The sequence below is a fragment of the Opisthocomus hoazin genome, chromosome 3 (genome assembly GCF_030867145.1).
Source record: "Opisthocomus hoazin isolate bOpiHoa1 chromosome 3, bOpiHoa1.hap1, whole genome shotgun sequence".
NCBI classification, from domain to species: domain Eukaryota; kingdom Metazoa; phylum Chordata; class Aves; order Opisthocomiformes; family Opisthocomidae; genus Opisthocomus; species Opisthocomus hoazin.
Window position 1 is genome coordinate 26,437,554 of NC_134416.1, and position 22,038 is coordinate 26,459,591.

The 22,038-nt window shown below is 38.9% G+C and overlaps 1 protein-coding gene across 1 annotated transcript in view; it reads left to right on the forward strand.

The window, feature by feature from the left end:
• STK3 (serine/threonine kinase 3) overlaps window positions 1–22,038 on the forward strand; it is a 140,283-nt gene that overhangs the window by 75,822 nt on the left and 42,423 nt on the right. The window contains exons 9-10 of the mRNA XM_075415805.1: window positions 8,299–8,491; window positions 20,807–20,982. Of these exons, the coding sequence (XP_075271920.1) occupies window positions 8,299–8,491; window positions 20,807–20,982 (369 nt within the window). The remainder of the gene's footprint in view (window positions 1–8,298; window positions 8,492–20,806; window positions 20,983–22,038) is intronic.

The window sequence follows — 22,038 nt, forward strand, 5'->3', positions numbered from 1 at the left end:
CAGAGGCCTAGAGGCAGCCCAGCTGGTAGTAGCAGATGACCTGAGAAAAGCGTAAAGGGGTTTGAAAACTTAACAAGTGAGTAATGGAAGAGGCAAATTTGAGGCAGAGCTGACTCCTGAGTAGAGAGTGAAGTGATAGGAGAAGGCCATGAAAGAGGGCTTGTGAGTGAGACTCGTCGGCTCGGAAAAGGAAGGTAGTTAGAAAAATAAAGAGTATGACTTCAGCATAATGAAAGACAGAAGGTAAGAGGCTGAAAGGTGGACCTTTGTGGTTGTATTACCTTGAGTGGAGGGGTTACTAGATGAGACTTTTAAGATGACAAACAGGCAAGAAGGATGAGAGAATCTGGATAAAAATATTTATCAATATGGACATTTTGAAAAGAAAGGTAAGTTTGTTAGCGCAAGCCCTTTGTACACATGTGCTTGTAAAAGACTTCAGGATTATTGTAAAAAAAATAAATAAAATGCATTCAACATGCACATTATGCTATATAGTATCCTTGGAGTTAATTACTTAGGTTCTTTTAGAAATAGTTTTATTATCCTTAGTAATTTGATGTCTTGTACTCCTTTTTCGTTTTCTATGATTATGCTGACTTACAGGCTATAATTGATTAACTAAAATTAGTAAATAATACCAAGTGATATTTGCAAGGGATGTTGAGAGATGGATCCTGGATAATGAGTGCATAATATATTGCATTTGGACATAATTACATAAGCTTTCGCGATTGCGTTTTTGAGCTAAGTAGTTTGCTTCCTTAGCCAAGATAAGCTGGCTGCCTCTGTGAGTCTATGTTAATGCAAAGTAAACTTTGTGAAGGATGGACTTAAAGTGATACTGAAGGTAGGCTGAATACAAAGCACAAAAAAGATCAGTGCAAACTATCCTTTAATATTTTAGAGCATAAGATGACAAGTTTAAGAGTTCAAGTGAGTGGTTACTGCATATTGCAAAGGGTTGGTAACTGCTTGAACTATACATTCTAACTTTGCTTAACAGGTTATTGTAAGTGTTTTTCTTTGGGGAAAACAGAGAAACCTTAATCCTTACAATGCTATGTCTGTTTTGTTTGCTGTGAGAGATCCAGTAGTAGACTAGGCTACACAAACAGTCTGTAGTCCAATTCATTGTGGGCTAAGGTAAGTCAGGCTGTCTTATATTTGCTACAGACCTGCATGTGTGTTTGAAGTGACAGTAATTCAGAGGAGATGTTTGCAATACCATGGCAAGGTGATTGAGAATTTACCTGTAGTTCTCCAGCAAAAGCCAGCTTTTCTCATGGCAGAGAAAACAGATTTTTTTTTTTTTTTTTTTTTTTTTTCTTAAATAGTTTGTGTCATTCTTGCAAACTTCAGTAGGGAGAAGGAATAGATCTCTGAGCTTGTGGGAAGTTCCAAATGTTGAGAAAGACCATGTGCAAAGATAAGAAAATACGCCACTTGTAAATGGAGCAAACAAAAGGGAAGTACTATCTTGTCCTGCTGGCAAAGTCACTTGTCAGTGTGATAGTTTCATATTTTTTATGCTGATCATAGATAGATAAATTTTGTTACTCCTGGAGGTTGTTCTGGTTGTTCTGTTCATCAGTACTGACGGTGAGGTGAGGAACATCGTCTCCAGTTGCAGCTACTAAAGGTTCTGATCAGTTAAAAGCATAAAAACGAGCCAAACTAGGAAACTGCAGGGCAAACAGTTACAGTTTTTTATTTAATCAGAGAAGTTTTCTGTACCATGTTTCCTGAATGCGTGTTTTTCATGTACTGTGTGCTAGAGCAAACATGTAGGTGTGACTGAGGCCTCAATTAAATGAAATTCTGGACAGCACACATTTTAGTTTTTAAAGTGTACTAGGCAGAGATTTATCAATGGTCCCACATGTTATTAGAGGGAACCAGGATAAAACCCAGAAGAATAAAATAAAAGCATAGGAATATTTGTGTTTGTCATCTAAAAAAAAGCCAAACAAGCAACAAACCCTTCAAAATCCCCCACTTTAATTTGAAATAATACTTAATTTGAAAATAAGCTCAAAGATTATGTCTTTTATTTAATTTGGAACTTGTTTGGGGAACTGCCAGAAAAACAATAAACCAATTGTTTTTATACTTCTGAGTGTTCATTCTTTCCCTTCTGGAAAGGGAAAACAGATGAGTGCCAGCTTGGTATTGTAGTGGATGAAGTCAGCAGTCCAGCATTCAAGTGTAAAGATAAATAACTGTTACACATTCCTTCTTGTTATGTACCAGTGTCCACAGCACCTCGAAGAAATACAGGGCTGTTTGTGTGTAGTTTGCATGGCTACACGAACATACTGTTCAAATGATAATGCAGGTTTTTATAAGCCAACATGCAATGATGGCAGCAGTTCTAGAAAGAGATAATGACAGTCCCCATGCCATGTTACCTTGTCTAGTAGTAGTGACAGTAAGTCAATCATGCGTATATTTCTTCATATTTTAATGTCTATAAATGTTTTTAGATTGTATGTGGAATTGGAATCACTGTTCTGTTGGGAAGTAATAGCCACCTACCACACAAGTTTTGGAAAAATAATATGTTAAAAGTGGATTTTTTTTGCATGATATCACTGTGAAGTCCTAACTGTAGAAGTGCGAAGTCAGGCTCAGTCCTGGAGAAATGCATATTTAATAACACCTAAAAGCAAGAGCAAATATTGATGTTGGCATTAAGTAGAGTCTATCAGTGTTAAAAGTCTCTCATAGGCAGTGAATTGAGTCCATATACTATTGAAAAAGAAGGTTTTCAGTTAACCTGTCGGGGGCTTGAATTTATTGATCTAAACCCCCAAGAAGTTCCTATGTAAAGCGTGAGAAGGTGTGCTCATTACTCACTGGTACGTATTTTGGGACCCATCAAGAAGAAGGGTGTAAAATGTTCTAAGTATGATGTTCCTTTTGTTAGGAAACCAGATTTAACCCTAACAATTACATTTGAATAAGTTTTTATAGTTTTAATTCCCTCTTAAAGCCATATATGTATTGTAATGGGCACTCAGGTTATGAGTGACTTAAGGAACTGAAAGTAGAATGGAGAGGAGTGGGTGCTTTTGGAGAACTAATCAGATGCAAAGATTTCACAGTTACGTACTTAATTTTCAGGATCGATTGAGGTTGTTTTGCTTCAAGTGAGGAAGAATCACATCCCTAAAATTGATTGTTATTTTTTGTTTTTATCACTTTCTGTGAACAATTTATAGCATGGGAAGTTGTCAGTTGTAATGTAAATATTTTTTTCTGTTAAAAAATGTGTATTACACAACTGTAAATAAATGGCCGGGTTGAATACAGTCTTCGTGTCTGTATCCTTCCAGAGAGATATAATAGCATTATAAATAGTGCACTCTGAATTGATTTTATGCCTATTACGAGAGCTGCTCGTGTGATGAGAATGCATTCTGACAAACTGACGTGTTTTGATAGGTGCTGAGGTAACTGTACAGATTTTTTTAATTAAGCAAAAATTGCAAGTGGTGTATTCTACAGAAGGTTAATACCCATATCAAAGTTTAAATATTGGTTTAGGCATTACTAAACATGACCAATCTCTTCTTTCGTGCATTTTTTGAAGTGTGATGTGAATTGGATGCTGAGGCTGGGCAGATGTATTATGGGAATGTAAAGTAACTCGTTGCCTGGCAGCTCGCAGGAAACATGTCTAAATATTTATTTCTATGGGTCTTTAAAAGAATGAGCTAACAAGCAGCTCTTCCTGTATGTTTTCTTTTACATTTTAATGTCTCTATTATGTGAGGAATGCTTAATTATTTTAGAATATTCAAACAAGGTATTACTACTTCAGTACTCATTTTTTGCTTTTCTTAGACACTTAGTGGTTGACAACTGTCAACAACTTAGCCAATCATCAATAATCAATTATTCTTATATGTAGGCTTATTTATTCTTTTATACAGAAGTTTCTTTGGTTAATCATATATTAATTATGAGAAGTTGGCATCTGTCTTTTGAGACCTTAAGAAATAATTACTATAAATATTCCTTTATATTTTTTCAATATTTATACAGTTACTTTAAAGGAACTAGTGAGTCATTCAAGTTGTTCTGTGTTTTAAATCTGATACACTAGCCTGTATTTTTCTGAAGGTTTTTATATTTACTTTCATGCATCTTTTGTGTGTTTGTGTGTATATGATATATGTATGTGTCTGTGTATATGATACATGTATGTATATGATATATGTATGTGTTAAAATTTTGTTTTCATAGCAGTTTTCCTTTAAGCTAAAGAACACTTGACATGTGCTAATTAAGTTTGATTGCAGTCCTTTAAGTGTCCTGAAGTTAGAGATGTCTAAAGATGACCTTGTTGAGTGAAATATAGCTACCCAAGGGGCATAAACAGCTTTTTAAGAGCATATTGGTGAAATCCACAGAAATTGAGAGCCAGAAAGTGATTGCAGGAAGAGTAAACATAGGCAGGTAGTTGTGAATAGCCAGTCGTCGTTACTAGGATATCAGCTGGAAGGAGGCAGAAAACAAGCATAAACGCTGTTTCGTGACATACGTCTGTTGAATTTCACAGGCTCTGAGTGTGCGCTGAAAGAGAAGTCTCTGCCTGTTTTGCGGATGGGTCTGAGCTTCAATGTGTGCTTAGTATTAAGCATATTCTGGGGTTGTAGTCAAGCTTTGTACTTGTTAGAACTTTACAAAATCCTTGTTCTTGACCAAACTATATTATGTGTTTATGTAGCTACTACAGGGCGTTTACAAAAAGATAGCTGTGACTACAGACACGTTTTTCAAAGGTGATGATGAGGTGTTAATAGTAAATGAAATTATTTTACAGGATACTAAATTCTGCCAGCATGTAAATCTTCCTTTAACGCATTGCAGCCCAGTTGGCTGTCTCTGGTGCCCTCTAGTGTTGTTTTTCCATGCACAAACCATAGTTAAAGAGCTTTGGAAGGCAAGCTGCGATATTCACTTGTCTTGTTTAGTTTTTGCTTTATCAGTCTTCATCCCTTTTTTCCCTACGAAGGTTAAAAATGCAACAGAAAAATCCCTTAATCTTTATCACCTCAGCTCATTCGCCTCTGTCGTGATGTAGACTTAGGTATGATGTACAAGGCCATCTTTTCGGAGAAAACTTCTCACGTGATGAAGAGATCTGTTATGTTACGAGCGTATTGTGAAGTCTTACATGTTGTTTCTGCTGAAGTCTTTTTGAGTTGGCTATCCCGATAACCAAGCCTCTTGTGATTGCATTTTCATACTTTCAGGGTTGGTTTTGTTAATCTTCTAACTTATTTTGGTAAATAAGGAGATCCAAACAGCTAGTCCCATAGGGTTGCAGGTTATTGGCTGTATTTTACTTGTACTTACTTCATGCTGTAATGTTGTTGAGAGTTTCTGTAGTTTATTGTATTTTCTGCAGCATTTCAAGAGAGATTTGCACTCTCGCTCATGCACTCTGTCTGTTGCTGTCTACTGGTGCATCAGAAATGGCTGTCAAACAGAAGTTTGGTGCTTGTTACTTGTACACAGGAGAACGGCAGATAGTTTAATTTCAGAGTTAGCTGGTTTTATTGCTTGATTCCTGGATCTATTTTCATAAACAGTATGAGAACATGACACTTCAGCTTTAATATCTTATATTTTTTTTCCTGGTTAAAATGGAGATTGTGTTTGTTTTTATTTAATCAGTGAGGTTTACCATTTTTAACAACAGATCAGAAGTTCCACATCAATATTTATGAACTGTAAAGCATGAATCGGAATTTGTACAAAGGAATCACTTTCATCTTGTGTAAATGTGCACTTACATAGCTTTGATCCACTGGATGTTTTTAGAAAGTTACTTTTTCAGATCCAGTGCAGTCTACTGCTGTATTAGCTAAATCTCCTATTTGTGAGAAATACTGGAATGGTAGTTCTGGAAGCAATCTGGCTTAACCCACAAAATTAATTATTTTGGGGCATGCACAGGCCCTGAAAAAATTTTGTATTGCTCTCCCTCAGTACATTTCTGATCTAGGGAAAATGCTACTGATGAAAATTGTCATGTACTTCCCTTTTTGGGACAATTCTTCTGTTAGTACTGAGGTGGGCTTTTGTGATCGTTAGTCATCTAGATACCACAACATAACTGTTCTCTTTGCTGAGAGACACGAGTAAGATAAAGGCTTTTGACACTTAGACTGGAAGATGAAATGCTGTTCTTTGGAACAAATCCAGATACTTGGTATGTCTGAAGAAATAAAATATCCATTTTTTAATGAAGCAGACGATATGAAGATTGTCAGTTAGGACTCAATTGTGTACTTGTTCTTATTGTTAGCTGACACTTTTTTTCACTAACTTCTAGAGTAAAACTTTTAAACCTCAGAAAAATGTTTGTTTCATTTCTGATTTCAATTTTAGTAAGCACTGCATGTGGGTATTAATACTAGTCAAGCAAATATGTAAATCAAATGTAACTGTGCCTGAGACTCAGAGGTTTTCTTGCCTGTATGTAAGAGACACCACATTTGTAGCACTTAGTAGGAGAAATAGCAGTATGTTGTGAGTCAGTTTTGCATTGTATTGGAAATAACAACTGAATTGTTCTGGCACTTTTAAAATGCAATGCAAAAAGGCACTTTTGGACTTTACTTTCTGAGTACCCTTGTTAGAAAGGGAAAAATATAAAAAGCCCTGGGGCTAGCAAGAACGCTGCGGGGTCGGGGGAGGGGGGAAGTAAAGAAAATTAAAGTTGCCACCAGGAGGAGCAGTGCTAAAATAGTCTCATTTATTTACTGGCACAGTCCTCTAATGCTGTAGCTGTAAACTGTATGTGTCTTTGGGAATATATATATATATATATTTTTTTTTTAAGGGTACAATACTAAATATAGTGCTTTAGAATGCAACTAAAAACCCAGAAAGAACGCAACTGAACAACTTCAATATTTTTACAAATTGTAATCTGGAAAAGAATTATTCTTTTGACATTTGAAATTCTGATCACCGATTTAGATCTCTCTCCTGTTTCAGTACGTTGTGCTGTTAGCCAGACTCTCTGAGTCACAATTAGATCTATTTTTGTGTCTGTTAGCTGAGATGTAATAGAATAATTTTCAGGAGCTGGTGTATTGGTGTTGCTACTAACTGCAGTTGTCAGTATCTGCTTAGACCAACCATTAGAGAAACAGGCACTTGGTCGATGTAGCTGGGTCGTGCACTTATGTCTGTATTAGAGACAAATTGTCTGCAGTGTCAGAGATTAACAAGAAAGGAAAGGAACAAGTTCAGTAAAAAACAGAAAGTGCCAGACTTTGCAAGGTTTGGGAGCTTGGGTGGTTTTTTTTTCTTTTTTTGTGTGGGGTTTTGTTTGTTTGTTTGTTTTTGTTTCTCTTCCCCCCATCCCTGGTGAAAGATTTTACTCATATAGAAAATGTTTATAGTCCTTCACATTATTCTTGAAATGCTGTGATGTTGTGCATATAATCTAAATCAGACTTTGGAAAGGAGTGGGGTTTCACATTAATGTTTTCAAATATTAATATTCCATATGAATTCTGTAATTCAGTAACTGGATTGTCACTAGTTGTCTGTTTCACATTCCTGGCCCATTATTGTCACTGATACAAAATGCTATTGTATCTCTTTGTAATATTACCCCCCCCCCTTAGTGGTAGGTGGGTAAAGTATGTGCTCTGCAGATACCTTTCTATGTAGTATTAACAGCTTCCTTTGCTCACTCTTGTGACAGAGGTTTTCTAAAGAGAACTGAATACTTGATGTAAGCCAAGTTGATTTTCTGATTCTGAGGTGGACTTCTGAAACTATTTTGGAGGATTGTTTAATACTTAAATTCAGTGGGGTTTTGTCGTCTGGGTGCTGTGCATAATGTAAGATGCTGGGTATGATATTTGGTTCAGGGTGATCAGCACAAATCCTTGGTGATTGTCCATTGCAAAACAACCAAATTGCTTGCTATAAAAAGTAGTACTGATTTTGGAACCTGAGGAGGTATAATGGGTAGTGAAAATCAGCGAGGTACTCAAAACTGGCTGCTGATGCAAAGTGGGAGTGTGGGCCACGTTTCTGGTATATCCATCCTGCTGTACATCTGTGAGAAAGAAGAAAGTTTTTATTCTTTTATATGGAATGTTTTTTATGTTGTAGTTTCTTTTAAAGTTTTAAGTCTGGAAGTCTAGCAGTGCAACTAGGTCACGTGAAGATAGAAAACTAATGAATAAGCATCAAAAGGATTGCTTCTTAACTTTGCTTTTTAAAATAATCTGCTGCATTCTGAAAAATGTTTCTTCATAGGATGAAGATGAGCTGGATTCTCACACGATGGTGAAGACCAGTTCGGAGAGTGCTGGTACAATGAGGGCCACAAGCACGATGAGTGAAGGTGCTCAGACAATGATTGAACACAACAGTACTATGTTAGAATCGGACTTGGGGACCATGGTAATAAATAGTGATGATGATGAAGAGGAAGATGGGACCATGAAAAGTATGTTGTTAATTTACTTTTGTTTTAATAATGTACTATGTTTTCTTATGCTACATGAGAAAGTTGTATCATCAATGGCTTTTAACCATCAAGTTCTGTGGTTAAAACAGGGGGAGAGGGGTATTTGCCATTCTGTGTTCTCTATAGTTTGTGGAGAACAAGTGACTGTAGTGGGAGATTCAATGCAGAAGCCTAGTTTTGGCGCTTTGCTAAGTCTTTCCAGAGGACTCTAAAATTAGCCTTCTGTGAATTCTCCCTTCTACTGCTTGTCTCTTGCTTTTTGCCTCCTGCCACACATACATTTGGACCAGTTCCTTGGAGTTCCTTGGAGCTGAAGTGATATGATTGTGTGAGAAGCTGCTGCTTCAATGTCAGTGGTCCTGGGAGCTCGTCATGAGTCCCCATGGGTTCAGCAATCAATACACATCTTCCTGCAAAATGGTTTTGTAACCCATGATCGATGAGCAAATTTTTATTTTAGAAGTGAGTGTTAGTATTTGAATGTTTGTTGGATTTTAATTTGGCAATGCTTGATTTAAGGCAATGATCAGAACATTCTTGAAACCTAGGTAAAAAGTCTAAACTGACTTCAGCAGCAAGTGAGGGAGTATGTAACAAAGAGTAAAAAAAAAATTTGCAAATGTTTTGAAGTATAAAATTATAAATTACACTGAAATACCCATATATATGTATTTGTTAAATAGCTAATTTATGTCCACTTATTGATGTGCTCATTATTTGTTTGAAGACTACTGCAGAGTGAGGCCCACTAAATTTAATAGAATTGTTCGCTTGAATGGGCAGGATCAATAGGTGAATCTAACTCAAGCCGTAAGTGCCTGAGTTCATGAGGCAGGATATAGTGTTTAACTCCAGGCAATTGTTGGGGGGGAGGGTGAGGAATGGGCAGCAGTAAATAAAGCTAATTTCTCAAGAGTGGAAAGCAGTGCCAAATAAATAACTTTGAGTGCTTTACAGCAAACCTAAAGTTGCATTTGTGTTTGCACATATGCACCTGATGTAATTTGTGCAAGTTTAGGTGGATGTGCAAAGCAGAAATATGTTTTCTCTACAGTTTAATGTACAGTAAACTGGAAGGCGGGGGTGGTGATTTTGTTTGTTTTGTTTGTTTGTTGGGTTTTTTATGGTTTGTTTTGTTGGTTTTGGGTTGGGTTTTTTTAGTGTTCTCAGCAATAAGATAGCAAACATACCTGTTAATAGTGATTGGTTTAAGTAGGATGATTCACCTCATGAAAACACTCAGTACCTGCTTTAATTGGTTTTCATACTGAAACAGAATGTTTGCCTATTAAACTGTGAGGCTAGTGGAGGGTTAGTACAAGTGGTCTTAAACTCATCAATTTCAACAAGTTAAGGAAAAGATCACTGATGCAAAAAAAAAGAAGAAAGTTATTACAAACAAATTTGGAGTAAGGGATAATACAATAATTATTAGGGTGGAAATATTATAGAGTAGGATTTTGTGCAGTTTCTATGTGGCCTTTGAAATCACTTCAGGCTTAATAACTGTCCATGTAGTGGTTTTTATATGTGCTGAGAGGAAATACCTATTAGTATGCCAAACGAATCAAAGAAGTGTTATTAGGTTTGCACTGCAGTCTCTTATCTGTGTCCTATTTGTCTACTGTCTTGCTGGAGACATTGTTTTCAAAATGTACTTTCAATTTTCACTTGATGCCACAGTAACAATCTGTAGTTAGAAGGGGAATTACCTTTCTACACCTTGGCATTTAGTCAAAGTAAAATTCTTAAACCCATTCTTCTTTCTTGTCAAACAAGAATATATAATCTTTGAGACAGCAGGCTTCCTTTCCCTCCTTCCCCCCCACAGGTGACTGCCTTGGGACCTGTAACTCCAGCAAAGGAAAGCCAGCAAAATGAAGGTAGCCTGATGGCAAGTGATGGTTTTGTCATTCAATTGGCAGGCAGCAGGTTTGGTTCCAGGACTTAGCCACTGAACTTTCTTGTATTTTGCGTTAAACACCCATTGATTAAAAACTAGAAATAATTCAAGAATGGGACCTTCACATCTCTCAGCTGAAAATAAATATAAATTGTGTCTGCTGTAGCTGATCCCCCTGTGGTTCTGTGATTCATGTGCTGTTGGCTTCAACAGGAGCAATAGCAATGTCACCAGGAAGAGACACACAAATCTTTGCTCTCCCTGAGATGCAGTCATAGATTTTATGCTGCTTTGTGCTTGACAAAGACACAAGATTTTGGAGATTGATTGCTTTTTCCAGTGTACCTTTATAGGCAAAGCGGGTGCTTTCTAGATGTTTGTGTGGCTAGATTATAATAAATCAGAACAGGTAGCTTAAAAGGGCTCTTTGATACTTCTGAATAATAGAGCATTGCAAGCAAGAAGCTTGGAGAAATAAACTTAGTTAACCAGAGAAGAGGGATTTCGTTTCCTTTATAGACACACAAAATATTTATGACAAAGTTTGTTTTTTTTAATCACTCTTGTGTTTAGTTTCATGTTTTGTTTCCTTCTGCCTTTTGTTTTCCCTTCTCAAGGACACAATAAGAAACAATAATAAGTTTTTATTTATAGGTGCCCATGCTTAGAAGCCTCTGGGAGCCATGACAGAAAATAACTAAAACCATATTTTTTTCACAAATAGCGAGTTGTGCCCAGATAAAATTAGGAATTGGAACAAAATAGGCCTGTCATCCTACCGCAACATACAGTATACAGCCTAGCAATAAACAACATTTATGCCTTCTTGCTTAGTATGCCTGTGTATGCTCTGAGCAGAAACTATGCAGTATGTACCTAGAAGGAGGGAAGAAAATGAAGACTGCAGTGAAGTGGGAGGACAGAGCTTAACTTTAGGAGGTGTAATGTGGAGTGGAAGGAAGAGTGGGGCTGGTGGAAGGCAGTACTACTTTTGTTCAGCTGCTTGGATTGTGCTTACTTTCATGTAGAAGTTTTTTCATATATCAGTTCAGAAACTGGTGTGTGGACCGGCTTTTTGGCAAGGCTTAGTGTTAGTGCGTTCTGGTTCACCAAGAGTACTTCTGATTGTTCTCCTTTCTCCTTTTTCATTAACACCCCCAACATCCTCCTCTTCCCTCCCCCCCCCCCCCCCCTTATATTTGCCTCCTTCTTCTTTGGGCTGGCAAACAAAGTTGCATCTTCTTGTCATTTGGACTTATTCTGGGTTTCTAATTGTTACTTCAGACTTCAGTGAAGCTTCTAGATAGTTCATGGTTGGTAATGAGTATATTAGAAGAAGAGGACACTGAACTAATAAGGTGGCGTTTGACAGGTAGAATGTAGAAATGTGGTGAGGTTTTCGTTTGATTACTTTTTGCCGTATAAGACATTATGTGTTTTAGGTTTAGTCAGTGTAATTCTTGAACACAGTCTTCCTTCTTGTCAAACTGATGAATATAATCTTTGGGACAGCAGGCTTCCTTCCCCTCTTCCTCCCCTACAGGTGACTGTCTTGAGACCTGTAACTCCAGTGAAGGAAAGCCAGCAAACTGGAGGTAGTCTGATGGCAAGTGATGGTTTCATCATTGAGTTGGCAGGCAACAGGTTTGGTTCCAGCACTTACTGAACTTTCTTGTGTTATTGTGTTATGGGATGCTTGACCAACCTGATCTTGCTTGACCAACCTGATCTCTTTCTATGAAAGGTGACCCACCTCCTGGATGAAGGTAAGGTGGTGGATGTCATCTACCTGGACTTTAGTAAGGCCCTTGACACTGTTCCCCACAGCATCCTCCTGGAGAAACTGGCTGCCAATGGTTTGGATGGGTGTACTCTTTGCTGGATAAAGAACTGGCTGAGTGGCCAAGCGCAGAGAGAGGTGGTGAATGGAGTTAAAGCCAGCTGGCGGCCAGTCACAAGTGGTGTTCCCCAGGGCTCAGTTTTGGGTCCGGTCTTGTGTAACATCTTTATCAATGATCTGGATGAGGGGATTGAGTGCTCCCTCAGTAAGTTTGCAGATGACACCAAGTTGGATGGGAGTGTCGATCTGCTCGATGGTAGGAAGGCTCTGCAGAGGGATCTGGACAGGCTGGATTGATGGGCCGAGGCCAACTGTATGAGGTTCAAAAAGGCCAAATGCCAGGTCCTGCACTTGGGTCACAACAACCCCATGCAACGCTACAGGCTTGGGAAGGAGTGGCTGGAAAGCTGCCCAGTGGGAAAGGACTTTGGGGTGCTGTTCAACAGCTGGCTGAACATGGGCCAGCAATGTGCCCAGGTGGCCAAGAAGGCCAAGGGCATCCTGGCTTGTATCAGGAACAGTGTGGCCAGCAGGAGTAGGGAGGTGATCGTGCCCCTGTACTTGGCACTGGTGAGTGCCCTTCTCGAGCACTGGTCTGAGGTGTGCACCTCGAGTACTGTGTTCAGTTTTGGGCCCCTCAGTACAAGAAATACATTGAGGTGCTGGAGCGTGTCCAAAGAAGGGCAATGAGGCTGGTGAGGTGTCTAGAGAACAAGTCTTACGAGGAGCGGCTGAAGGAACTGGGGCTGTTTAGTCTGGAGAAGAGGAGGCTGAGGGGGGACCTTATTGCTCTCTACAACTGCCTAAATGGAGGCTGTAGTGAGGCAGGTGTTGGTCTCTTCTCCCAGGTAGCTAGCAACAGGACGAGAGGCAGTGGCCTGCAGTGTCAGGGGAGGTTTAGATTAGATATTAGGAGAAGTTTCTTTACTGGAAGAGTGGTCAGGCACTGGAACAGGCTGCCCAGGGAGGTAGTTAAGTCCCCATCCCTGGAGATTTTAAAAAACATGTATATGTGGCACTTCAGGACATGGTTTAGCAGGCATGGTGGTGTTGGGTGGATGGTTGGACTTGATGATCTTAGAGGTCTTTTCCAACCTATGATTCTGTGATTACAGTGGGACATGCACCATGCTGTAGAACCTAAATTTTGAAAGGAGAATTCATAAGTTGGTTTTATATTTTTATTCTAATGATTTCAGTCCATCCAGTGTAAGAGACTGTGCCATATTGTAAGTCAGTCTCATCTGTAATAGGAGGTGGAGGTTTGGGTAGCTCTGGAGTGATGTCTCATAATAACTCTTAGAAAGGCCTAAGTCCCGCATCTGTTTTTCCAACTGAAAAGCAAAAGCTATTCATATGTGTTTATAACAACCTATGACCCAGGTTCTATAGGAATTCAGCAAGGAAGTTTAATTATGGGCTGGTTTCAGTGGCGCTGTAGCCTGGGCATTGATATTTCAAGGATGTTGTTTTGTTCAAGCATGTTTACTGTGCCCACGTTAAGACGGTTTGCTTGAGGCCTCATGCAGGTGTACTAGTACTTTACTCCTGTACATATAGAAAGAGAGGATAGGTGTTTTCAAGCCCTCAAGCCCTTTCCTGTGATTGGTAATAAAATTGTTTGTTTATGCTACTAGTTGTAGTATCTTTTACAAATGGGAATTTTTTTCAAAGAAAAACATCATGTTGGCAATTGTGCTTCAAATGCTGTTGCAAAATGCTAGCTTAACATGGATTTTTCTCTGTTTTGCTGAAAGCAGAAATAAAGTACAATACAGCTAGAATGGACTAATGGATTTATAATGGTAGTGTCATTGAGTATTTTTACCTTTTTTCCAGAAGGTGGAAAAATAGAACAAAAGTTATTAAACCAGCTTTACAAGTCTTATTCTTGGGAAGCAAAGCAATGTTTTGTGCAGGAAACTCTTTTCACTGTTAAAAATCCTTTAAACTTGAGTTCATAATCCTTCAAAAAGTATGTAAAGGGTTCAGCTGGTTGGAAAAAAAAAATGTTAATTTTCCATGTAAATACCAGTTGCAATTATTTCTGATACATAGTTATTTTATAAAACAAACAAAATACTGAGTGAGGCCTGAATTTGAACAAAGACTTGGATGTATAAGTCACTGTGATGTGAAAACTGCAAACTCAGTAAGCACTGTGTTACACAGCTCTCTGTAGTCCAACATTTCTTAGATACGTCCCTTGGTAGACTCCTAGCTCCTTTGGCCTAAGGAACTGGTGATCTGGTTTCTGCTGATACTTCCTTGTGATTCAGAAACTAAGCAGACTGACCTCTGATTCTCTGAGGTGGTTGTCTAGTAGGCACGTGTTAGCAGCAGAACTCGCCCACTCATAAGATACAGTCACAGTTTCTGCTTAAAACATGGCTGAAGGAGGTGGCTGTGGCGACTTTCTACATGGTAGTTCACTGTTAAGTACGTTTTCCTGGAGGTTGAGGTCAAAGTTCCAGGCTCTCTTCAACCTTATTGTATTCAAAGCTCCTGTCTCCCTTTTCCCAGGAGAATTACTGCCACTGTGTTGTAGGCCACCTTGTGTGGTGAGAAAATAGTCGTAGGAATGTATGAAATATAAAGCCTAAGTAGTATATGTTGTTGCATAAGCTGTTGTAGCCTTGGTAATAGAGGTCATAGTCTGAAGAATACTTCAAGCTGATTGCAATACAGCTTCTCACTCTAATAGTGACAAAGCAATATATTTTGACGGAATAAAGATACTGATAGGACCTTCACAGAAGCACTGCAGACAGGAGAGCCTGATCCCCTAATTGTACCAAAGAGACAGCAGCTGGAAATGTTCCCCAATTAAGTGGCAGATGGAAATCCCCAGGGTGGGGAAGGCTGTGGAAGTGTGTGGCTTTTGGCAAAAGGAGGAGTGAATGGATCCTATGAATCAACACTTAGTTGTGGCACTGGTGTTGTTAACAGAGCTTTACATTTATGACCATGGGGGCCCGTCTTTGAGGATCAGGGACTGCTGTGGAGAGATAGGTTCCACCTGACAAAGTAAGGCAAGAGTGTTTTGCCAACAAGGTGGCCCTGAGTTAGCCAAACCACTGTGGAGGAATGTGTATGTGGCTTGTCCCAACATAGAATATAGAAACTAAACAACTAACAACAGAACTTTTTAACAGATTTAAAATCAATTTAGAATCATAGAGTCATAGAAAGCTTTGGGTTGGAAGGGACCTTTAGAGATCATCTAGCCCAACCACCTGCAGTGACCAGGGAAATCTTCAACTAGATCGAGTTGCTCAGAGCATTTAATATTAATATAATACTTTTCTGTTAGAAATACATCACTATAAAAGCATTTTTCTTTATAGATGACATCAAATGAATTTGATGAAAACATGTATTAGAATGGAATGTCCATTCCTTCTTATTTTGAAATGTGTGTTTAGAGTTATCTATTTTAGCTACAATATGTTTTTGAAACAGTGAAACAGAGTTGGTGTTATGTCATTGCCACATTCTTTATATCCGGCATGCTTTTTGGAAGAAATTCTCTGATGTAACTATTTGGGGACATCACCACTGGCTGTATTCCTGTCAGCGGTGTTGCTGAGATAGAATGTATGTTTTCTGTGTCAGTGGTGGTCTCTGTGTTCTGTGGCTTACCAGCAGTTTCTCAGACTGCTGTTTGTCTTGTGACTTTCTTCCCAAAGCCATCTCGAATTCCTGTAGTGGGCAGGTCTAGGGGGTGATAAGAGAGATTAGAGAGATTAGAGAGCTGGCGGATGTCATTGCTGAGCCACTCTCCATCATCTTTGAGAGGTCCTGGAGGACAGGAGAGGTGCCCGAGGACTGGAGAAAGGCCAGTGTCACTCCAGTCTTCAAAAAGGGCAAGAAGGAGGACCCAGGGAACTACAGGCCGGTCAGCCTCACCTCCATCCCAGGAAAGGTGATGGAGCAGCTCATCCTGGAGGCCATCATCAAGCAAGTGGAAGAAAAGAAGGTTATCAGGAGTAGTCAGCATGGATTCACCAAGGGGAAATCATGCCTGACCAGTCTAATAGCTTTCTACGATGACATGACTGGCTGGGTAGACGAAGGGAGAGCCGTGGATGTTGTCTACCTCGACTTCAGCAAGGCTTTCGACACAGTCTCCCATGATATCCTCCTAGGGAAGCTGAGGAAGTGTGGGCTGGATGAGTGGTCGGTGAAGTGGATTGAGAACTGGCTGAATGGCAGAACTCAGAGGGTTGTCATCAGCGGCTCTGAGTCTAGTTGGAGGCTGGTGACAAGTGGTGTCCCCCAGGGGTCAGTACTGGGCCCAGTCTTGTTTAACTTCTTCATCAACGACCTGGATGAAGAGTTAGAATGTACCCTCAGCAAGTTTGCTGATGACACCAAACTGGGAGGAGTGGTGGATACACCGGAAGGCTGTGCTGCCATTCAGCGTGACCTGGACAGGCTGGAAAGTTGGGCAGAGAGGAACCTGATGAGGTTCAACAAAGGCAAATGCAGGGTCCTGCACCTGGGGAGGAACAACCCCATGTTACCAGTACAGGCTTTGGGTGGACCTGCTGGAGAGCAGCTCTGCAGAGAGGGACCTGGGTGTCCTGGTGGACGACAGGTTAACCATGAGTCAGCAGTGTGCCCTGGCTGCCAAGAAAGCCAATGGGATCCTGGGGTGCATTAAGAGGAGTGTGGCCAGCAGGACGAGGGAGGTTCTCCTTCCCCTCTACACTGCCCTGGTGAGGCCTCATCTGGAGTACTCTGTCCAGTTCTGGGCTCCCCACATCAAGAAAGATGAAGAGCTACTGGAGAGAGTCCAGCGGAGGGCTACAAGGATGATGAGGGGACTGCAACATCTCCCCTACGAGGAGAGGCTGAGGGAGCTGGGCTTGTTCAGCCTGAGGAAGAGAAGGCTGCGAGGGGACCTAATAAATGCTTAGAAATATCTGAAGGGTGGGTGTCAGGAGGATGGGGCCAAGCTCTTTTCAGTGGTGCCCAGCGACAGGACAAGGGGCAATGGGCACAAACTAAAGCACAGGAAGTTCCGTCTGAACATGAGGAAGAACTTCTTCCCTCTGAGGGTGACGGAGCCCTGGAACAGGCTGCCCAGGGAGGTTGTGGAGTCTCCTTCTCTGGAGATATTCAAGACCCGACTGGACAAGGTCCTGTGCAGCCTGCTGTAGGTGACCCTGCTTCGGCAGGGGGGTTGGACTAGATGACCCACAGAGGTCCCTTCCAACCCCTACTATTCTGTGATTCTGTGATTCTGTGAAGAGACTGATATTCTTAAATGTTGAAACTGTGACAAACATTTTTAAACATGATCATGTCTTGTTGAAGAGCAAACTAAAATGACAAGAACTGGAAAATCCAGTCCTCCTGGAATGGCAGCCTGTTGCGTAGGTTTTCAGTGCAAGTGTGGAGTGATACTGGTTATGCTGCAGATTTTTTGTGGTAAATATCTAGTTTGTGTAAAAAGTAACTTACTGGATAGTTGAGTGAATTAATTGCCCTTACAGGAATCTTTATATATATGTACTTTTAAATTTCTCAGTCCTTGAAAGACAGTCGACAAAATACTTTCACTCTGTTGTGCATGAAAGTTAGAAGAAGTGCTTTCAGACCAAAATGATCTTCTAATAACCTTACATTTTGCAAAAAGTAGTGCAACCTACATCAGTTTACTCTGGCATAAAGAGCCCAAGTGTTTTGTAAAGTCAGTACAAAAAAGGTAGGAGCCTTCACATGGTCTTTAAATTAGTAGATGTTAACCTATCCCATTTTCCATGAACTATGAACTAAACTTGTTTGTGTTAGACTAGCTAGAGATCTAAAAAAGATCTCTTTTGTTTAATTATTTGTAAAAATAAAGTAAATCCTTGAAAATAAATCTTTAAATAAATGCCTCCTTTTTACATAGGGAAAAATAAACCTTGAAACACGTCTGGTCCCTCTTTTGCAGGCATGAGATTTCTGGGTTTGTGTGTGAATTTTTGTATTTACCGTGAAGGAAAGCAGCTCTTGTCCTTTTAAATGGGCTAACTAACTGTATACTAAGTTGTAATCAGAAGTGAGTTCTAAATTCTTGTTTAGTGAACCCAATAGACATCCTCAGAATGTAAAATAAATGTGCTTTGCTCATTTTGGTGTAATTGCAGGCCTGTTGACCCACTTCCCTTAACGTACATTTGATAGCAAGGAATTTGCTGGGGTTGCTTTGTTTTATGTATGTAGGCAGTCTGCTATTACATATATAAGGAAGATATTTATAAATAGCTCTAAAATTTAAGACCAGTACTTGGAAAATTTTAGTATTTTATGTTATATGAGAGGAGGGAGACTATCTTACCTGTGGGTAAGATGGGTCAACATTTTTGGTACTTTAGAGTTTCTAACAGAGACGATGGTAATCTTCTTGTTTATAAGTATGTCTGAAGGATGAAACATAAGTACAGCCATCTCAGCAGAAGAAAAAAATTGGTTGTGAAAGGCCAGCAATGTGGTGTCCTATCTGTTTGGTACAAATAGTTTCAGGATTTTTTGGGCAGCAATCAGCGAGTAATAAAATGTTCGTATTAAGAAAATACATTGTATTTCTGTTTTTAATTTCACCCACTTTGTACTACTACCTTCTCTTGCATCTGTTTTCTAAATCTATGGTTTGCTAAAGTTTAGATTCTTCCATTTTTGCCCTTTAGTGCTTATTTCTGTAGTTATTTGGCATCCCTGCTGTTTACTTCTCATCCTTTCCTCAGTCCCAGACTCAAGAGATCCAGAAACCTCATTCAAGTGATCTTGAGTTCAGTGGGGGCTAACAGGAGATTCTGGAGAAAAGAATTATCTGCTGTGTGGTCTGTTAAATTCAACCTGGAGTTTATTTCACAGATTTTTTTTTTGTATGATTGTAGCTGTCGTTAATTAAAAGATGCTGAGTAGAGATAACTATGATCTGGGATTAGAGAAGAATATTAGAAAAGAATATGGCAACAACTGAGAGGAAAACAGGCTAAAAAAAATGTGCAGAGGAGAAGATGTGTATGGAAACATGGCAGACTGAATGGAGAAATCATCGTGGAGCTAAAGAGAGGCAACTGGAGTCAAGTGCAGTAAAGCCTAGAGCATGAGCAAGACAGTAGAATACCATGTTCAAAAAGCCAGAAGGAATCGTACCAGCACAGAATGATGTAGAAAAAGCAGAAAGAAAAGAACAAGTCAATATGCTATAAAAAATGGCAGTACAAAAATAAGCATTAATGAAAAAAAGATAGGTTGCTATTAACCATGCAGCAAAATCAGAATGAATTAAAAAAAGAGATGATGAAATAAGAGGTGGAAGAGGAGGGGAACAAAAAAACCCACTCAGTGAATGAATACAAACAACTGTGAAGCCAGATACGAAGATCAGCAAGTCCTACTGATCGTGTTAAACACAAGCTCAGAAAATATCTCCAATGGTTTTCCTTCTCACTTCTTAAGTAGTTCAAATAAAAATTCCAAATTATTTTATTATGCTTATAATTAAAAAGTATAGTTTTATCGGTGGGTGGTTAGCTTTTCAGTTTTGTTTGATTGCGTTCTTTGTTTTGGGGGAGTTTTTTTTTGTTGTTGTTTTTGTTTTAGCTTGGCTGTATTTCTCATCCTGTTTTATATTTTGCTTGTGGAAATGTGTTTCATATTTCTCTATGTAGAATGTGTTACACTACAAGCATGTACATGTTTCATGAGTCAATGCTATGCAGAATGTAGTCTCCGAGGTGACAGTTATGTAGAACTACTGAAGCATTTCTTATGTTTTATTTATTGTTCTATTAAGTAGTTCGAGTAATGAACTTGCTTTGAAATCCCACAAATGAAAACAAATTTCAGTCATTTATAGTTGTCGATAATTTTTTTACATTTAGCATCATGAAAAGCGGAGTAGAATGGGAGTTCGTGCTGATCTTGATCTGCTTCGTAAAGCTTTTGCAGCTGTGTAGATGATGACAAAAATCCCCCAGGGTTTCCACACCCAGGAGATAGGGTGCTTTGCAACCATCTGTAGGGTGGCATCCCATAATTTGCTGAGAATCCTCACTGGCAATGAATTTAATTAAACAGTGTCTAGACACAGTTTGTGCCGTTGTTTTTTGCAAGTTCTTTTTCTAAATGATTTTTAAATCACACCTTTGGTGAAACTGATGGAACTCTGTTGCTTTGCTGTGGACCAGGCCTTGGAGTTAGGGGCATTCAGCACCCAAAGGGATGCTTAGCACCTTGTGTTATTCAGTCTCTATAACAACACATAGATGTTGCATGAAGTAACTTCTAATATTATTTTCATGTGCAACTCTGAAATGTCTCAAACATTTCTCCACATTGTATCTTGCTACAGAAATATCATGCTTCGGCTATGAGCTTTTATGCCAAAGATCCTCAGGGGACAAGTGGAGGCTTGCACCAGATACAGATGACTGTATTAGTTTCCATAAAATCCAAGAAAATTATTAAATGGAGTTTATTTTGTAGTGCAAAAAAGCTTTAATTTTTAAATAGTTTTAATGTTTTTTTTAATTTTTTTCTTTCAACTAAGGAAATGCTACTTCACCGCAAGTTCAGAGACCTTCTTTCATGGACTACTTTGATAAACAAGATTCCAAGAATAAAAGCCCTGAAAACTGTAATCAGAACATGCATGAACCATACCACATATCCAAAAACGTTTTCCCTGATAACTGGAAGGTCCCTCAAGATGGAGACTTTGATTTCGTAAGTACATTTTTGTTGTTTACTTTCTTGCATGTTTTTTATTTTATATGTGCCAAAAATAGTTAATCACTTTATATAACTATGTTAATACATGTGAAATAAGTAAACTTTCAGGAATACCATCCAGTTATCTAATCTTAATGCCTCATCCTGGTTGTTGAAAGAAGTATATTTGCTTAATGCAGGACCTTTTTAATGAGGCATGGTGTGTGACATTATGAATATATTTCTTTGTAACTACTTTTTTTTTAAAGTATTTTTCATTCTTTATAATTTGTTTGTTAAAACAACTTCAAAATTTGACCCAGTTCTATTTGGAAAAAAATAAATTGCTACAGGCATGGAATATTGTTGTCGTGTTTGCTGAGATATTCAGCAAAATGTTAAGCATTTTAAACTAGTTTGGAGCCATTTAATCAGTCTCCTTGGAGATGGTTAAGATGACCTACTGTTTTGTGCAAGCCAGCTTGTTGGTACTACTCAAATAGCATGCATCTCTCTACATAAAATTATTCTATCTAACACCAGTCTGGCTGTTTTAGGGTGGGGTTTTTCCTCCTCCAAAATATGTGTAGTTTATTTCTTTTTGCCTATGTTGCAAATTGTAATTGTTCCTAAGTTATAGGTTCCACTTGAAGTCAAATAAAGAATTACTGTTTAGACACTTATAGATAATTTGAAAGAAATAATTCCTGTTTAGACGCTTATAAATAATTATACCTTGTTTTCACCTTTGTTAATTTTTAAACATATTTGAATGAATTTCATTTGTCTGTTGTAGATTAAGTATGTTCTTAACTGCAGTGCAGTAGCTAAATAAGATCACATGGCACCTTTTTGAAAGTACACTTGGGATTTGGAGAAAAATGTTCTGTTTAATTTTAGGTGACAGCTGTAGGTGTGGGATTTTTTTACCAGTTTTCACTTACTGCATTTCTACATAAAGCTCACTCTTAAGTTTAAGCTACTGGAGTAAAGCCAGCTAAACAGCACAGTACAAGCTGTTGCTGCTGGAGAGTTTTGATTAAGTTGGATTTTGGTCTGGTTGGGGTTTTT